At 37.3% G+C, this 20,112-nt stretch overlaps 1 protein-coding gene across 1 annotated transcript; it reads left to right on the forward strand.

Annotated features, from left to right (window-relative positions):
- Nucleotides 1–500: 500 nt before the first annotated feature.
- On the forward strand, nucleotides 501–19,333 carry acad9 (acyl-CoA dehydrogenase family, member 9). The gene is made up of 18 exons (XM_066672792.1): nucleotides 501–708; nucleotides 5,009–5,102; nucleotides 5,746–5,847; nucleotides 6,892–6,998; nucleotides 7,995–8,095; nucleotides 8,179–8,257; nucleotides 8,621–8,795; nucleotides 9,111–9,184; nucleotides 10,223–10,298; nucleotides 10,410–10,480; nucleotides 10,843–10,962; nucleotides 11,176–11,304; nucleotides 11,683–11,762; nucleotides 11,849–11,975; nucleotides 13,031–13,108; nucleotides 15,211–15,339; nucleotides 17,726–17,798; nucleotides 18,276–19,333. Exons 1-18 carry the CDS (start codon nucleotides 556–558, stop codon nucleotides 18,374–18,376), a joined length of 1,869 nt encoding a protein of 622 aa, XP_066528889.1. The 5' UTR covers nucleotides 501–555; the 3' UTR covers nucleotides 18,377–19,333.
- Nucleotides 19,334–20,112: the final 779 nt, after the last annotated feature.

A 20,112-nucleotide genomic window follows, 5' to 3' on the forward strand; every position in this document is an offset into this window, starting at 1 on the left:
ATACATAAAGGTGAACATTGAAAATAAATTATTTATTAAAATAAAATAAAATAATTAAATCAAAATTCTATTTACATTGAAAATAATCACGTTTTTAAACTTTGAATGCACTGTTGTGCAAGATTTGAACTGTCAGTTGAAGATTTTTTTTTTTTTCAAATGAACAAAACATTTGACCCTGATATAGCTCAGCCCTTTTACTAAAATGGTAGGTGGTACGTGCCTTTGTATGCCTATTGTATACAGTTTTTTTCTAATTTTCGGCCGTGTGTCTGTGTGTGTGTTTGTAATACGTCTCGTATTTGTTACTTTGAGGTTTTGGTGTAAAGATTTGAGAACAGCTAGAAAATCACTGGGTAATGTTCAGGAGAATGTGAGCGCTGTATGTGGGGGATTTTTGTCTCAGTGCTGCACTCTAGTGGCTGTGATTGCGAACTGCAGTCAGATCAGATTTGTGTTGTCATATGAGTGCGACAAAAACGGGTGAAGGGTGAGGGTTCTGTTGAAAGGTGACGCGGGATCCTGCTCTGCTCCAGCCACAGGATTTTCAGCAAAATGTCAGTGTTGTTGAGGTCTGCGAAGCTCGGGAAATGTCTGCTGTGTTGTGCAGCGCGACGCTCTGCTCCTCTCCAGACTCAGCGCTGTGTGAGCGTCACTGCGAGGAGTTTAGCTTACGCTAAAGATCTGTTTCTGGGCCAAGTCAATAAGGTAAACTCTGCTCAACTCTGTTCTTACAACCAGAGGTGGACTGTAGCTATTGACATTTAATCGAGTGCGTATTTCTGCTGGTTTTCAACTTGTAGTCAAGTTATTTTCTATATATCCACACTCACTACAGACGTTATTTCACCGACTCAACAGCACTTTCTCTAACCATCTCTGGTGTTACATAAGAAGTTTAGGAACTACTGGGTTATGCGTTTATATTGATACTTTATCATGTATATCGTAAATTTATGTATATTGCGTTTTCGAGCCAATTCACTCTCATTCTTGAAACACTTGCAACTCTAATTCAAGTTTGAGTTCATTTAAACTCTTTAGTTTCGGAAGTGTTAAGTTTTTGTATTAGTGTTTCTCTGTTTCCTAGAATTAGCGATTATATTATATATATATATTATATATTATAAATAGCGATTCGTTCATTCATTCATTGTCTGTAACCGCTTATCCAGCTCAGAGTGGAGGTGGGTCCGGAGCCTACCTGGAATCATTGGGCGCAAGGCAGGAACACACCCTGGAGGGGGCGCCAATCCTTCACAGGGCAACACACACACACCTATGGACACTTTTTAGTAGCCAATAGTAGAGCAGTGTTAATTTTCACAGCTGATTTTGATTTAGTCTTAGTCTTTTTTTTTTTACTACAATGTGCGTATATATATTAGGGCTGCAAAACTAATCGATTAAATCGATTAAAATCGAGTGTTAAATAGTTTGCAACTAATTTAATAATCGATTAGTTGGGTCTAAGTTATTATACACTTGGGTACAGTTGCTATACATGACGAACTCTGGAAGAAGGGTTTGAAAAATGGCGGAGGCGGTCACAGCAGAGAGAAAAATGTACGACCCAAGTCATCAAAAGTATGGGAACACTTTACATTAACGCCTTCAAGGAACAGCGTTAGGTGCAAAATGTGAACAGCTGATTTCACATGGCACAGCAGCACATCATCACTGCATGAGCATCTGAAAATGAAGCCTGTTGGAGCTATGTGTGAAAGAGATTAAGTATAGTAAGTTCATTCTACTTTTTCTCTCACTCAATGTTACTAGAGCCTGCTAGAGTAGTTAAACAACATTTCTTTTTCTTAGTATATTGATTTTACACTCGAGTTTAGCGAACAAGCCTTAGCATCCCCCCAATTTTTGTCTTCCACCTTAAACGTGTCAGCTCGACCAGCAGTTCCCAAACAAACTGTACTTTTAGTCGAGCTAGCGTTAGCGACGTTAGGTTGTGTGTTCCTTATACAATTACAACATTATTTCTCTAAAATCTTAAATATCTTAACAATATCTGATCATATGTGTTAGTTGAATTTCCCTTTTATTCTCAGCACATGGCAGCATCACCCAATATCCAGTAATGTAATTTCAAGTTGCCTGCATTGTTGTCTGCATTTTAGATCAGTAGTTATTAACTTAAAAAAGATGTATGTTCATATCTACACTTTCTCTCTCACCTCAGATAAAAACAGCACAGCATTGCTGACTATGTTTTGAAGATCTGCAGTAACAGACAGGAAACCAAATTTGGCTTGTCTTCCTTTTTATCCAATTAATAATCGATTAATCGGAAAAATAATCGACAGATTAATCGATTATCAAAATAATCATTAGTTGCAGCCCTAATATATATATATATATATATATATTATGAAAACACTATTTAAAAGATTCTACTCTAGTAAAAGATACTCTGGACTATTCTTCTCTGGAAGCTGCTTTGGGGGGATTGTAAGCAGCTTCTTTCATCTCTGCAGGTATTTGGACAGGCGTCACAAAATCAGTTTCTGGGTCAAGGTAGTAGAGGAGGAGGATCAGTAAGAAAAAGCAGTAACTTTCACCGCCAGGTGCTCGAAAAGTTGATTCTTTGAGAGTCCTTGACTCTTCACTATTCCACTGTTCTCTTTGCTCTGATGGCAAATAGATGAGCATTTAATTTCCTTGCAAATTTCTGTTGCAAAACATAAACATCAGGGCATTTATCAGTCTTTCACATTTTTGTTTAGTTTTAAGTTGCTGATGAAAAAGCACAATGTTTAAAGGAACCGATAGTCAAAAGGGGACCCCTCCTCATCAGGATGACACCAAAGAGCAGTATGAATAATGTATTAAGGACTAGTTACAGTAGTCTGCACTACAGTAAAGGATGTGTTAAGAGCTGTGTTAAGAATGTAGGTAAGGTTAGAGCTAATACTCATCAGTCAGTCAGTGGACCTGCAGGTGAAACCATCTCGAATACGCAGACAGTTCCATGTGGTCAGGAATCCCCGATCTTAAGCCTTGTTCTGAAGCTTGGCGGGTGGTTTAGGTGATGTCTTGAAGTCAAAGCTTTTTAAGCAGATGGGGTACCCTTAGCTGTATGGTCTTTACCCAGCATCATCTCTAATAATTTGTTTGTTGTAGCTCCTGCAAGCATCATTAGAACAGTTTGACTGAAAAGGGAGCACCAGAAAGGTATCACAGACATGAGGGTTTCCTGAGATATCACCTTGGGTGCTTTGTATGAAAGGGCTCTTGTAGTAGATGTAATCATTTTAATCAAAAACAGGCATCCAGTACCTTGTGATCCAAATAGGCGTGATGGTTCATAGCACAAAATGAGTTCACTCAAGTACTGAATAAGGTGTTTAAAGCTTTTGTAATCTGTTCTGGATTAGATCGGACACTCGTGCTGATATTCTTTGACAGTATTCTGAGCTACAATGTAGTTGTCATTCCACTCTTCAATCTTGTTAAAGCACCAAAATATTCCAGAGAGGTCTCCACACTCATGTGTGATTATTTAATTCAGCAACATCAAAGGTCAAAATTAAATCTTGAGTGTGTTTGCAGTAACTTTTTTAAAATTATTTTTATTTTGTCTTTGCGCAAAATGTGCCTCTGAAATTAACCCATACATGGTAACAACACACACAATAGTCAACTAGGGACAGTGAACAAACAAACACTCACAGTAGTGCACTAGGGGCAGCGAACACACAAACACTCACAGTAGTGCACTAGGGGCAGTGAACAAACAAACACTCACAGTAGTGCACTAGGGGCAGCGAACACACAAACACTCACAGTAGTGCACTAGGGGCAGCGAACACAAACACTCACAGTAGTGCACTAGGGGCAGCGAACACACAAACACTTACAGTAGTGCATTAGGGGCAGCGAAAACACAAACTCACAGTAGTGCACTAGGGGCAGCAAACTCACAAACACGCACAGTAGTGCAATAGGAGCAGTGAACTCACAAACACTCACAGTAGTGCACTAGGGGCAGCGAACTTACAAACACCCACAGTAGTGCACTAGGAGCAGCGAACTCACAAACACTCACAGTAGTGCACTAGGAGCAGCGAACTCACAAACACGCACAGTAGTGCAATAGGAGCAGTGAACTCACAAACACTCACAGTAGTGCACTAGGGGCAGCGAACACACAAACACTCACAGTAGTGCACTAGGGGCAGCGAACACACAAACACTCACAGTAGTGCACTAGGGGCAGCGAACACACAAACACTTACAGTAGTGCATTAGGGGCAGCGAAAACACAAACTCACAGTAGTGCACTAGGGGCAACGAACTCACAAACATGCACAGTAGTGCAATAGGAGCAGTGAACTCACAAACACTCACAGTAGTGCACTAGGGGCAGCGAACTTACAAACACTCACAGTAGTGCACTAGGGGCATCGAACACAGAAACATTCATAGTAGTGCACTAGGGGCAGCGAACACACAAACACTCACAGTAGTGCACTAGGGGCAGCGAACACACAAACACTCACAGTAGTGCACTAGGGGCAGCGAAAACACAAACACTTACAGTAGTGCACTAGAAGCAGCAATATCACAAACACTCACAGTAGTGCACTAGGAGCAGCGAACACAGAAACACTCACAGTAGTGCACTAGGGGCAGCGAACACACAAACACTCACAGTAGAGCACTAGGGGAAGTGTTAAAGGAAGAGAATGCTGTTGTTCACTCCCTCCACCCTCAATTTGTCCTTATCGGTCTTTCTTTTCCTTTCTTTTCTTTTCTTTCTTACTTGTGTTAAATATAGAACTGATGTGTAGTAGTAAATATAGCAGTGTTTCACATGTTACCGCAAACATTGGCTTAATTGTATTGGAGCTGAGAGAATGGACAGTGAATGTAGAAACAAGGATGTGGTCATAATATTTTGGCTGATCTGCGTATCTGTTCTGTTTTTTTACATATATACACAGATATTATGTTTATTATATAAATGTTTTACTTCAATACTTCACTTTTTCTGTAGAATGAGGTCTTTCCGTACCCAGAAATTAGTAAAGAAGAGTTAGAAGAGATCAATCAATTTGTTCCCCCAGTGGAGAAGTTTTTCAATGAAGACGGTGAGTGAAATGCCAGTGCTGATACTGATCCTTTTCTGACACCATTTCATCATTGTGTTTTATTCCAGGGTTTCTCAGATATTAATCTTAGACGTCCACTTATTTTCACAGAGTCATCCAAGCTGTTTCCACACTTGCCTTCTCTTTTAATTCTACAAAGCAGTTTTAACAATGCTGTTGGCCTATATAAGCCTATAACAATGCTGTTTGTGATATAAGCCTATGTTTGCCACGTTACAATATTACTAGTGATGGCATATAGCTAAATTTAGATGCTAGCAGTGGGTCGATACTGCCAGAAAATGCTGGATTATATAGGATGAAAAAATAATAATGAATCCACTTCTTTCCTAAAACAAATTTAGCCTGAGACTGCACACACTGAAACAGTATAATGTTATATGTTGTTAGATGTGTATTTCTTCCATTGGGGTATTCAACTGCTTGAGTGTTTGATGGCCTATTTTTAGAGTATCTCAAGTGCAGAGCTTAGCTACATTTAACACCTTCTGTAATAGTATTTTAAAGAAAAATGATTAAGTATTTGTATTAACTAATTAGATTTATTAGAATAATTTTTAAATACATTTTAAAAGGGAAAAGCGATGTCATGTCATTTCTAAATATTGCGTAATATTCCTAGTTGATTCAAAGAAAATTGATGAAGAAGCGCGTATCCCCCCTGAAACTCTGGATGGACTTAAGGCACTTGGGTTGTTTGGGATCCAAATACCTGAGGAGTATGGTAAGACCAGACTAAAAATATTAGGATAATGACACTATTCTACTCTTCCTATTAGGGGAATTGTAGAGAAGTCTGCTACGCCCTTGCTTGTGCAGTTCTGTGTTAGAGTTGTAAACTAAGGGCAGCTGTGAAGGAGTAATCAGAAGTAGAAGAAAGGACTAGTCAGTCGTTGTGGATAAGGAGAGCACTAGTTGGGGAAATGCACTGTAAATATGGAATTGCTGTGGTGTGTGGTTTATTTTTAGGTACATGAAAGACAACCTTTCTTGCCATGAATGTGGCAGATATGGTGTTAAATACAAACTAACTAACTAACATGAAGGTCAGTGCAGGTCAGTAGGATGCTGTGTTATTGTGATTGCTTATGATGTATCACACAAAGCTCATATGGGACTGGTGGCACTGAGCATGCGTTAACGGTGCCAGTGGGGCTTAGGGACAGGAAGTCTAGTGTGGATTTACTTTTGTTGTTAGTGCATGCAGTATTTTGTTTGTAAATTCCACTTTGAACTGTTGATACTGAGCATGCACTAACGGTGTCAGTGGAGCTAAGGACAGCTTTAGTGACCAGGGAGGCCAAGGTGGCTCTACATATGGGGCTGTAAAGTTAGCTAGAATTTAAATGTTCAGTGATAGATGATAACAGGGATGTGTTGGTTGCAGGTAGGAAGAGAGTGAGCTGGGCCATATGTGAAGCCCAATAAATTGGCATAGGATAATTGATCTTGCCCTGTGTATAATTACATTTCTGAATGAAGTCAGATATGATCTCATACCTCCAAATGCAGTGGGCAAAGAGTAAAATGCACATTATGACAACAATTCCCAGTAAATATATTCATAAGTAGTGTCCGTGATTGACCCTATGGGGTTCACTGTTAGCTAACAAACTTTCGTTCGGAAAACGCCTCTGTTTATCAAAGTAGCTATAAATAAAATCAAATAAAATTTATTATGATCCATTTGTTGAATACCCTTTAGCTTTAGATCCTCTGAAGTTATTAGCAAAAGTTGTAAGATCTAAAGTTGTGATGATGTCTGTAGGTGGCCTTGGTCTGTCAAACACAATGTATGCCAGATTGGGAGAGATTACATCCAAGGATGGAGCCATTGCTGTTACACTTGCAGCACATCAAGCCATTGGTTTGAAGGTAAGAATTAGATTTTTAACTTTGTAATGAAGTAGGATAATATATCTTGTCTGTAAAAGGTTTAAAGTGATTATTGTATTTTGCCTTTGACACAATACCAGGTTTTGCACTTGATGCACTTGATCTGATCAAAAGGGGACAACGAGATTTACAGGGGTTTATATCTGGCATTTGCTTGTATCTTATGCAAAAGACCTTTCAGTCTCTCACAGTATCAGAAGGAGGTTTTAGTAAATACAGTGCATCTCTGTGATATGTTTGACCGTGAGTACACCTGTGTCTGACACTGTCAAATTGTAATCAGATCACTCAAGATCCATGTTAATTCCATTTGTAAACAGGGTGCAAATCCAATAAATTATCCAAGATGTATCAGACATTTACTGTTATTTTTTCATAGTTTTGAATAGAGGCTATGAGGCTTAGTAGCTTAAGCTCAATTTATACTTCTCCGTTGAACCTACCTAGCCTACAACATAACCTGACACGCCCTTCTCCAGAAATATAACAACACGGCACTTGGACGCGGACCGCAGACTGTGATTCATTGGTAGTCAGACAGACATTTTTGAAGTTGAAATGATGTAGTACAAGAACGTGAACTCTTCTCCTCTTCACAAAGAGATGCAGACAGCAGTTAATTCACGGTGAGAGATTTCCTCAGACATGATGTGGACATCAGGGAAAAACTTGAAGAAAGGCGATACCATGCAGGAGAAACATGGCAGTGTATTTGTTTCTTTTCTGGAACCTCTGCTCTGTCCCAAATGACACCCTACTCCCTAAATAGTGCATTTTAAAGATTTATAAAATAATTGTACTACACCACTACATTGTGTACTACATAGTGGATACATTCAGCCCTAGAGGTGTGAGGGTGTAACGGCAGAGTGTTGCAGACACCAACACAGAAGAATAACGGCGTAGGCTCTTTGTCGAATCAGTGCAGAAGTATAAATCAGCCTTTACCTTTTCTTTGCAATTTATTTGCTTTAGGGTATCCTGATGGCTGGAACCGAGGAACAGAAAGCTAAGTATTTGCCCCGACTGGCATCAGGAGAACATATAGCAGCTTTCTGTCTGACCGAGCCTGGGAGGTAGCTGACCATTACTATTAATTTTGTACATACTGGGGATTCTTGAAGATTGTGAGTGGTATAACATGTCTTTGTTGTTTTAGTGGAAGTGATGCCGCATCTATTCAAACCCGAGCTAAGCTGACAGACGATGGAAAACATTTCTTGCTGAATGGATCTAAGGTGGGTGTCATATTATTTTTAATAATTTGTAGTGATGAGTAAAGCGAACAATTGATTTGCTGGCCATTTTATTAGAAATTCCTCCCTTTGTAGCAGGCTTGCTGGAGAACAGTCTGAGACTGTAGTTTATTTATTGTTTGTAATGTTCATATATTAAATACTGATAAACAGATGCTCCACAGTTTGTAATTCTACACTATAATGGATGAATAGTGCAGATAGTTTGTTCTCATAAAGTAAAAAATGAAATACAAGATGAAATGAGCTGAGAAATAATAGAGAAATAGAATGATTACAAATGTAAACTCAGTTGGAAAGCTTCAGTGTTTATTCTTTCATTATCATTTTTGTTTTGCTTAAAAGATATGGATTTCCAATGGTGGATTGGCAGATATCATGACAGTGTTTGCCAGAACAGATGTGGTAGACAAGGATGGGCAGAAGAAAGACAAAATTACAGCCTTCATTGTGGAAAAAGCATTTGGTGGCGTGACCTCTGGCAAACCAGAAGACAAACTGGGCATCAGAGGCTCCAACAGTGAGTTTTACACATCATGATTTTTAGTTTACTACAGCATTTAAACACAGCAATGGTCCTTTACACTGTGTGTCAATTTAATGACAAATTGACCAATAGAAATGCTCCAAAATTACTTGGAATTAATTATTATTGACATTGACATCCATTGAAAGTTGAGAAACTTTTTTCCTTCTCCTGTAAAATTCTTATTTTGGAGTTACACCTTTTTGTTTGGACAATACATTATATTCTGATTCACTTGACTGACTTTTCTACTGATACTGTATTTTGACAGCTACCTTATTTTTGCTTTTATTTTCTGTGTTATTTTAGCCTGTGAAGTGACATTTGAAGACACAAAGGTGCCAATAGAGAATATGATTGGTGAAGTTGGTGGTGGATTTAAGGTATATCCGTTAAAGAGCATCTGTTTTACTAATTGAACCAGTTAACTTTTCATGTTTTAAAGTAGGGATATTAAAAATGATGTTCAGTTCATTCTAGGTAGTTTTTCTTTTTGTCAAAATATAGCATTATAAATTTGATCAATTATTTTTCTTCTGGCGTCTGTAAAGTTGTCAGGTTTACAGCACTATTCTGAAATCAAGGAGGAGAAGGTTTCCTACCTTCTACTGCAGAACATAGAGTAACAATGACAGAGGAACAATTCTTCCTATTACAGCTATAATATTAAGGTAAATACTAGTGTTACTTTAACAGATAGTTCACCAAATTTGGCAGTTTTTTAGCTTATGTTCTTAGATAGCTATGTTTATAGTTAAAATAGCATGGCTGGAGAAAGACATCACTGCCCCTACTTATGTTCAAATATCAGTGTGGCTGCAGATTTTTATTAAATCAGATATCTTGAAATCTAATTCAGCTTGTTATTATTTGTCCAGTGTACACAACAGTTGATTAGTTTGAGATTGTCTGCATTTTTGCTCTGGTGGAGTTTGGGGTTTAGGTGCCTTGCTCATAAGGACTTAAGCCATGAATTAATTTTCTCTTGCCGGTCCCGGGATTTGAACCGGCGACCCTCCGACCTCAAGCTCGCTTCTCTAACCTCACAGCTGCCCCCAAGAAGCGAGCCAGCTAGTAGTCGAACCTACAGTCTGATCTGTAGTCAGATGCATTATCTGTTGCGCAACTGTCCATTCCAACATGTATGTTTATCGTGAAAGGCAGGTTGATATTATGCAAAAACGTCTCCAACAGATTATTCCTAAAAATACAAACATTCATAAATATTTTTTGCCATTAATAACAATGCAATTGTCAGTGTCTGGGCAAACAAATATTGTATTGCAGATATTGATTAGATTAATTGGTATACTTGCTCAACTTTGCAACAGTTGGGATGAAAGAAAACATTTTTGGAACAAGCCTTACAAGCTAAAATAAATTGTGTTCATGTATGTGTGTGAATCTGTGTGTCTTTGCAGATTGCAGTGAACATCCTGAATAGTGGAAGGTTCAGTATGGGAAGTGCAATGTCTGGCATGATCAAGACACTGATTGGTATGTGGACAGGGAAAAGAAAATAAATAGTTCTTATATAAAGAAACTAGCTCTCAAAAACAGCTGTTGTACGATCTGGTTCTTGGGAATAATATTTATTTTGTTTTTCAGAGATGACTGCAGAATATGCAGGCACAAGGAAACAATTTAATAAGAAACTTTCTGAATTTGGAATGATTCAGGTAAACATTTATGCCATCAATGTGGGCAAAGAAGAAGAGATTCATTATTATGCAAGGACTGGGCATAGTTATGCACTTTTTTAATGAAAATTTCACTTGAAATTTTATGATAATTTCAATCAATTTTACAAATAAAAAAATGCGTGATGTTTTTTGTCTTTATTTTTCTCCAATTTTTTATATTACTCTGAATTGTACCATAAATAAATAAATAAATAAATAAATATTTATCAACATATAAACAGTAACGTATTATGATGTATCCTAAAAAAATTGTTTTAAAATGAATTGTAAAGTATGCGATATATTCCCAGTGTATAATATTAGTTAATATTAAATATTGTTTTATTGTTTTGGTCTAGGATAAGTTTGCCCTCATGGCTCTGAATGTCTTTGTGATGGAGAGCATGGCGTATCTGACTGCGGGGATGATGGATCGACCTGGAATTCCTGACTGCTCTATAGAGGCAGCTATGGTGAAGGTAGCATCACTTTGGCATGTGTTAATTCTTAAACTATAATTGTTTCATTATAATTATATACTAATACCAGAGTATAATTGTATAATTGTTAAAGGAGAAAAATGTGATTCCATTTGTTATTCGGTGTGAATAAACAGAAAGAATGACCTTTTAATCTCTGTGTTTGTGTCTGTCTCTGTCTTTGTCTCTTTCTGTGTGTCTCTCTCTCTGTAGGTGTTCAGCTCTGAGGCTGGCTGGGTGTGTGTGAGTGAGGCACTACAGGTGTTGGGAGGAGTAGGATACACCAAAAATTACCCATTCGAGCGCTACCTCAGAGACTGCAGGATCATGCAGATATTTGAGGTACTTTTCTTTGTTATATTATGATAGCTGACATATGATCTGATCTTGTGTTTTTAATTTATCATTTCATTAATTAATCTGTTTGTTCATTTTAGTTTTAGCTCAACATTAAAATACCTCCTGACTTATTTTTTTGGTGAACATTTGTGAATTGGAACAATAAATATCTTGTTAAGATTCTTTTTCTGTTAAAACTAAGAATGATTATTCCTTTCCTGATGCAAATAGATGAAAAGAAATACACATTTGTGTGTCAATTTAATTTTATTACGAAGGTTTAATTTTAGCTTTGCAACTGTTGAACCATTTGACCAGTAGAGGGCGTAACACACATCAGAAATGTGGTTATTTAGATTTGTGGTGATTTTCTGCTTTTAGGGAACAAATGAGATCCTGAAGATGTACATTGCTCTCACAGGAATGCAATATGCTGGCAAAATACTAACAGGAAAAATAAAGTATGTATAAACTGCAAATAAAGGTGTTTTTTTTACGGTTAAAGAATGCTGTGAGATAAATGAGTTTGTGCTGTTTTCCGCTTTAGAGAGATGAAGAAGGGAAATGCCGGTGTGGTGTTTGAAATGTTGGGGAAGAGGATGAAGGGCTCTCTGGGGATGAACACTGACCTTGGCTTGACCGGCAAAGATGGAGTGGTGCACCCCAGTTTAACTGTACGGAACCTCACTTTCCCACTCCTGCTTTTACTTTATCAGCCTAAGTCAAATTTATCTTACCTTTCAGTTTTTGAAACATAATTTGATCAGAAATGAAACGTTATCTTTAGTTGATCCAACAAGGTTTGTAATTTTTATTTTTCTCCTGAGCTACAAGGGCCCACCCTGGCTGTTGTGTTAACAGCCTTTCTAAAACAACACACAGTTAAGAAATAATGTTTTGAGGATTAATGTACACATCATGTCTAGTCAGATTAATTTCATTTTGATAGTATAGGGGCCCTATATAATTTGACCAGAGGAGGATAGGTCCCACCTTGTGAGCCTTGGTTACTCCCTGAGGGAGTTTATTCTTGCCACTGTCACCTCAGACTTGTTCACCTGGGGATTTTAAATTTAATAAAATCAAATCTAATTTATTTTATTAAGAGATTAAGCTGATACTTCTTTTCCTTGCCAGAATATGAATTATGTTCAAGTTTATCTTTCAAAAAAACTTTTAAATATGTTCAGCCAGTTCAGATCGTGATTATTATTCAGTCAGTCAAATGTGATTCAGTATCTTGCTGCAATGCATAAGGCCTACATGTATTATTAGTCAGACTGTTTCTAATAGGGTTCCAGATTGCATTATGCAAATACAGTCTATGTTCAACAGAGCTCAGTTACATTTAGGAAGCTTATGACAAATCGCATAAACATAAATATATAGAAGTGTGTGTCTTATCATGCTGCTCCCAGTTCATATACCAAAAAGTGCCCCACTTTTGCTTGTAGTTTGTAGCGTGTGTATGGTTAATGTTACTGTATGATTTATGCTCTAAGGGAAACCACTGACCCTGAAATGATTACAGTCATGTACATTGTGGTAATAATCCAGTAACAGCCATGTGAGGCCTACAGTGTCTATTAAAGTGGGGCTCTGCCTTTTTCTATGAGCGACACTTCATTATAGTGACGTTTCTTTAAAGCCTGTGTGGTCTGGTTACATTGACCATCTCACATTGGAAGAAATGCTGAGGATAATAATGATGTCACTGTGTCTCCTACAGGAAAGTGCCAAAATGTTTGAGCAGAACGTGGTTCTCTTCGGCTCCACTGTGGAAAGCCTACTGTACAGATATGGAAAGGTAAACTTCTCTTAAAAGTTCTTGAAATGTAACAAATATTTATTTATGAAAACTTGCGTGTAAGAGACCGATGTCAACTTATAATAAAACTGTAATATCAGATAGCTGGCAAGCTAAGCTTAAATAAGCGAGCTAACAGGTTAAAAACCGCAACACGGGCTGTGTTCCAGCTAACTGAGGCTCAGATCACACGTTTAGAGGATAAAGTCTCATGTCTGTAAATGTTTATGTCATTTGTTTATATTTTCAGTGGTTTTTGTTGGATATCACCTGAACCCGACATTGAACTCACAGCCATGGTGGACTTCCGGGCTTGTTTTTTTTTCTGCACTGCACACAAATGCATAGGATTTTGCCATTTACTAGTCAAACACACAGAACAGGATGCTGACACAAGACACATCATAATTTTGAGATACCGTCCACAATTTATAATAATACACTATGCCGTTTTAGTGATATACCACTCAACCATAGATGGGAACGATGGGTGGATGGATAACATGACAGATGGAAAGATGAGATGGATATTCAGAGGGTTAAATGAATAGATGGAAAGATGGTCAGGTTAAAGAAGAGATTGATATATGGAGAGATGCTTAGGCTTCAAGGTGGACAGACAGGAACTGATGGAGGACTGGATAGACAGACAGGAAAATATCGATATAGCACGTAGATTTACATGTCCATTAGGTGCAAACTGATGAAAAGAAGGATTGGAATAAATAGGTGGATGGAGAAATACTTAAAGATTTATGGATGAAAGATGAACATACAGACATGTGGATGGATGAAGAGCTGGATGATATATAAAATATAGATGCATGGATGATGAACATATGAAGACTTGAGACTGAGACATGGACAGACAAAGAGGCAGACAGGTAGATTATAAGTGGAGTGGAAAGAGATTGACAAGGATTCTAGACAGACGGATGAATGGATGGATGACTTACAAGAGAAGAATAGATAGATAGGCCGATAGAAAAGAAAGGAAAACATTCCAATATTGCAAAGCAAGCTAGCACCCACTTCTGGAACAATACTTGTATTAGTATTAGCATTTGTTAGAGATTGACAGTTGAAAAAAATGAATTAGCACACCAATTTAAATATAAAATCACATGAGTATGTGGGAAGTAGCACATCCTAACCATGATTGAGAAGGGTCTATTGCAAAATAGCCATAGAGTCGTCATTTTACACCAACTAATTCAGCTAGCATTTTCAGGCCAGTGGAATTGAGCACATGTTTGTACTGTGTAGACAGTGACTGCACAGGTTGCATTAGTCGCCATGCATCTTTCAATTGAGGAAGCGATGTCTTTGGAAAAATGGAGCACAAAACACTTACGTATATTAGAAGGAGATATAACATTCTTAAATAATTACCATAGTCTCTTACATTAGTCTTTAACAACAGTGTAGGTTTAAACTGCATTCATAGAGATGGTCCTGCCAAAACCAACTGCTCTTTCTCTCTTTGCTGGGAAATAAATCCTGATTTGATCATTTCCTCTGTACATTTTTGGAATGTCTTTGGAAAAAGCATGCTGTGTATTTAATGTCCCAGAGTGTGTTGCTGCTTGCTGTAGAGAGGTGCAGGGAAATTAGCGTGGGCTTGTAGAGTGCTGGAGGGACCCAGCAAGTCCCTTCTTTCCTGTTACACTGAGGTAATGCGCAGCCTCATGTGTGAGACAGCTGTTCCCTGTCCTGTTTCTCTTTCATTCTTTCTTACTCTTTTTCTTCAAAAAAAAAAAAAATGAAGCCCATGCTATCATAATCAGGAGTTGTAATAAGCCCTGGAAAGACTTCAGATTTCCAAACATGTTTTTCCCCCTCTTCTGAAACTTTGCCACATTTCATCTCCATTTTCATGGGAAGGAAACATTTAAAATGAAATAAATCTTCTTGCCACACCACTTGCATCTGCACTCTGAATGGAATATAGCAAGTTCAAAGAGAGTCACAGAAAATGTGCATGGTTTATGAACTCTTGACCTGTTTTATGTGAAAGGGAAGTGGAAAAAAACACACTAGCTTTCACAATATTTTTTTTATTATTTTATTGTTTATTGTCTTTGTGCTATTTTGTCTTTCAGACTATTGTGGATGAGCAGCTGGTGTTGAAGAGGGTTGCTGATACAATGATAAACCTGTATGCCATGACAGCTGTCCTGTCCAGAGCCAGTCGCTCTATTAGCATCGGTCTTCGAAACCACGATCATGAAGTAAGAAAACAAACAAACCACGATTTACCCTGCTGATAATCAACCAAGGGTTTCCTTCAAATATCTAAACAGTTGACCTCACTGCACAGCTCAAACCTAGAAAATATGAATCAAGATTAACCCCAAACCAGATAATTTCAATATTAATAAATCTAAAACAAGCCTAATGTTGAGAGCTTGATTTCACTCTCAGAGCTACAGCAATTTGTCTCCTTAGTTCCCAAATGTTTACAGAGTGTTGTTCAAAGAATAGCTGGTGCATCACAGTGATAAACATGCCCCTGCACCAACTGTTTTGTAATGTTTTGCTGGCTTCCTCATCAAAATGGGCAAATATTTTTCAAAAAGCAAACTTCCTGTTTTTTAATCATTTGCAGTCATATTTTCAAAGGTAACACAAATAGAAATTTATGAAACAATCCATGGTTTCAGCAACTGGCCAATGTTCATATATAACTTTCAGAAATAGGTGTTGATATATGCCCCAAGCTTAACAAAAAGTAAAGAGTCTGTCCATTGTGTTACAGTGAGGGGCTGCAGCTTTAGCCAGGTGATAATTTTCGTAGCAATCAAAAGAATAGTTCTCAGTAAAAGTATCTTATTATTGTCTACTACCTCTTCTAGTAATACCCCCAAAACAAAATATGATGGTTCTAATGGCAGTTCTATATCAAGATATTTTCTAATTTAATTTTTTTAATTTAATGTAAGATGTGTTGTATTTATTTTCATTTTGCCCATCATCTGAACCTTTCCAGAAATGGGTTTTGTATTTCAACCCCAAAAAAACTATACCACCCTTTTCAGCCAAGGAATTTTCCTGCTTAGCTGTGGCTAACTTTATGAGGTCATAAGGTTAGCTACACTAGCTAATAACAAAAGACACAAAACCAAGAACTCTGTCATTCTTCACCACTATGAGCCTTTTGTTTAGAAACATCTAGTGGGGGAAGTCCAGAGAGAGTGGCCTTTCTGCGAAACAGATGAATAGATTAATGAATAAAGAAAGGAAGCAGGGGATGGAAGTTGAACACACAAAGGAAGGAAAGGAAGTAGACAGTAGGATGCACACTTAGTGATAGAATAAATAAAGTCTGTTTGAATTGTACATGAGATGAAGGTCTGTTTCTGTGAATACTGCTGTATGTGGAAACAGTAAGATGTTTCTTCACAAAAGAAAATCGTAATGTCCCCATATTGAGCTATTGGAGCTTCAGGAAGTGTGTTGAGTTTGGACAGATATCAGACGTGCCATATTCCCTCATGTAAGACTCTTTCAGTTTTGCTTGAGGAATATCAGGGACTTCCAAGTGGTTTGTCATGCTGTGAGTTTTCATAAAACAGATTTCAGTTTATTAGATTAGTTTGTCTGCGCTAAATTTGAAGCCTTTGTGAAATATTCATACACATCTATGACTGTACACATCAGCTGAAAATTTTCTCTATTAAAAACCGTTTATCTGAGCATGGAATAATCTTTAAACATCATGAAGGCTGACTTGGCCTGGGTTTGGCTGAAGAATTTTTCATAGCAAAAGTTCATTGTATTTTTGCAGGCTACATAAGTGGGAAACTACATTTAAAAAAGCAAATTTAAAGGTATAGTTCACGATTGTAATCAAAAAACACTTTTTATAAAATACAGAAGATGTTTCCTCACTATTTGCTGCTCTCCAGTCTGTTTTCGTGCTGGAAACCAGTATGATGTGTTTAAGAATCCCCAGTGTCAGTAAATGAGTGATAAGAAAAAACTGGCTTGGTCCACTTTTGGTCTCTCTCGCCCTGTCTCCCTCTCCGAATAGCAGAGGCATCTGGAGTTTTTTAGACAACTGAGAGAGCTCATAATGTTGAAAATCATGTGTTACAAATGTGATTCTGTGGTAATTCAAACGACTGTCAGTTTTCTCCTCAAACACATCGTTCCACCTTAAAAGAAGCTTAGCTTCTGGCTGTAAACAACCAGAAGCAACTGCGATTGCCCGAATCGTAGACATCCCCTTTTAAATTACCAGGAGTTTTAAATTGCCAGCAGACTTCAGAAGAACAATCCCTCTTCACCCCAAACAGCAAGGCAGTGGTTTACAATCATTTTTTCTTAATATTTACACAGGATTCCTGCTGAAAAACCTGGTTATTTACGTCTAGTTTTCCAGTTATGTAAGCCATCAGAAAACTAAGAAATGTATGATTAAATGTCTGTTTTCCAGGTAATTTATGGGTCCTCCCCTTTTGAAATGATAAAAAATATCCTGGCATATATTGTATAAACTAATGCAAGAGCTTAAATCTTAACATCTACTCAGACCTGTTTGGTGCACTGCTTCCTTGTTCAAATGAATGGTTTTAATTAATCTCATGGAAATCCTGTTGTTCTTTGGTGGTGTAGGTGCTGCTCGCAAACACTTTTTGCAAGGATGCATACTTCAAAAACAACTACTGGATGACTCAGCTGCAAAAAAGTAGGTACAGCACCAAAACACTAATTGGTGCCAGTCTTGGTGTTTTTATAGCGCTTGCAAAACAAAAGTATCAGCATGTGGAGTAGAGCTTTTTACTTGATTCTACAAATCATAAATCACTCAACAAACACTTGCATTCTCTGATCATACTGATCCACTTATCCTGAACCTAACCACTTTGACCACACAAATTCTGGATCAGAGAATCCTGAATATTTTTGTCACTTTTATCTGTCAAAATGCATGTGTCAGGATGGTGATGAATTATGAAGTGCAGTCTGAACATGGCTATTTGACCACATCAGTTGTGTTAGAATCTATGATGTAACTTATATTTATTTAAAATAAATAAGTGCTTTTATTTTATGCTATTTATTAAAGGTTTGTAATACATACATTGTATTTTTCCATTAAGAACTGTATTTGCACCAAACAAATGAGGTCAGATTTATAATAATGTACTTTTATTTGTTCCAGATTCCCCAGAAAACAATGATGATAGTATAAAGAAGATTGCCCATTTGGTCCTGGAAAAGCGGGCCTATACCTGCTCGCATCCTCTTGATAGAACATACTAAGCTGCCTCCTTTTGGCTGTGTGTAAATGTGTGCTGGTTCTTGCATTCTGAATGGATGTTAGGATCCAGGCCTTGTTCCATATTAGTGGGGTAAAATCTGCACAGACAGATGAAGACCTGTGCACGCATTTATCTATCCATGACAGTACACTTTAGCATCAGTTTTATAGGAAAACTCCAGAGTTTTCAACCTGACCTCTGCCCCCTATTGCACTTACAGTATGATTAGCACAGTCATTTAACACTAGACTTCCAAATTTGAAAATCAATTACTGCTTCATAGACAACTTTTAAAACAGTTTCTCTGTCTGTTCAAAGCTATATGAGGTATAATTTGAAATTAATATTTTGTCATGTTTAAAATGGAAAAAATTAATTTGTATTTATGCCTAATTTACCATCTTAAAACAAAGACAAAAATGTAAAGATATATTTGTATATTAGAGTATTTGGTTAATCATTAATGCTGCTTAAAATACCACCAAAGTGCTGCTTAATGTTTTTCAGCCCAGTCTAGTTTGGAACAACATTGTGAATCTGTCTGGTGGGCTCAGTTGAAAAACACTGCCTTTACACACAGTCACTTTTTATAGCAGTGAATTTAATTTTATAAAACAGCCTTTTTAGCTTATATGTACATGTACTTTGCGACTGTTGTTGGTTCTCATTTCTACAATGCTACTCCTAGGCTGAGAGTAGGCCAGAGCTGTCTTGGTGGTTTGAAGTGATTGCTGGAACATATGCAGTTTTTTCTCTTCATCTGTAAGAGGCAGGGCAGCTCGCTTGTACTGAAAGCAGTGAGGTCTCCAGTAGTGTCTGTAAAAAGTAGATTGTTCTTTATCATTTTAATGACCAGTCAAAATGACCATTAAATACATGTTTTGTCAGACAAAAAAAAAACATAAAACTAATTTAATAGAAAATGCCTGGACAAAAATATATTATACCTTATTTTCAACCTTTTTTGTTGCTTCTTCCTTTATTTCATCAGACTAAACACATCAAAACTCTTTCTTTTGAAAGAATGCTTGCAATTATAAATTTCGAATTGTCCATCCATAATTTTTACTACATTTTTAATCCTTCAAAGATGAGAACTTGAAGTACAGTTTTGATTGTCTCTCATGTGTTGCATCATTGTTAGGATTTACTTTATTTTTTTGTATATTTTAATATAAGTTTCTCCCACATAGTGTTTCATTTTGCCTGACCCTTAAAAAGGAATAGCACTTGTTTTGATTGGAAAGTAAAGGGATTTAAATAAACATAATCAAATGTCTGAAGTCATACTTCTTAAATATAAGATTCCTTCAAGAACCCCCTCCTTTTTAACTCACCCAAAGTTGGACATGCTTTCTTGAACCATGTGTGTATGGCTGAACTTTGTGTCCAAATAGGAACTGTGTTTCCAGAAGTGTCCAGCAGACATGAACCTTTTTTCTCTTTCAGCTCTGGATGTATCAGTTTGTCGAGCCACTTGAAACACTGACGTTGGCTAAAACACACACACACACACACACACATTGTTTTTCTAATATAGGCAGTTCAAAGAATCGGGTACATTAAAGTATTGATAATTATTAAATTACTTTTTCTCATTGTCCTTTATTGAGTGCTTCAGGTTAAAGGAAAAAATTTGGAGTTCAGACCAAATCCCCCATCTTACCACAAAAACGTCTTGTCAGCCAAGACATTTCTTTAGTTTTGCCCTAAAGTTGAGTGATGGATTACAAAATC

The sequence above is a fragment of the Hoplias malabaricus genome, chromosome 5, assembly GCF_029633855.1.
Source record: "Hoplias malabaricus isolate fHopMal1 chromosome 5, fHopMal1.hap1, whole genome shotgun sequence".
Taxonomy (NCBI): Eukaryota; Metazoa; Chordata; class Actinopteri; order Characiformes; family Erythrinidae; genus Hoplias; species Hoplias malabaricus.

Bases quoted from the DNA above. Each gene is read 5' to 3' on its own strand.
- acad9 (XM_066672792.1), top strand. From the start codon at position 556: ATGTCAGTGTTGTTGAGGTCTGCGAAGCTCGGGAAATGTCTGCTGTGT. The intron at 709-5,008 runs GTAAACTCTGCT...CTTTTTCTGTAG, and splicing joins TTCTGGGCCAAGTCAATAAG to AATGAGGTCTTTCCGTACCC. The intron at 13,109-15,210 runs GTAAACTTCTCT...TTTGTCTTTCAG, and splicing joins TACTGTACAGATATGGAAAG to ACTATTGTGGATGAGCAGCT.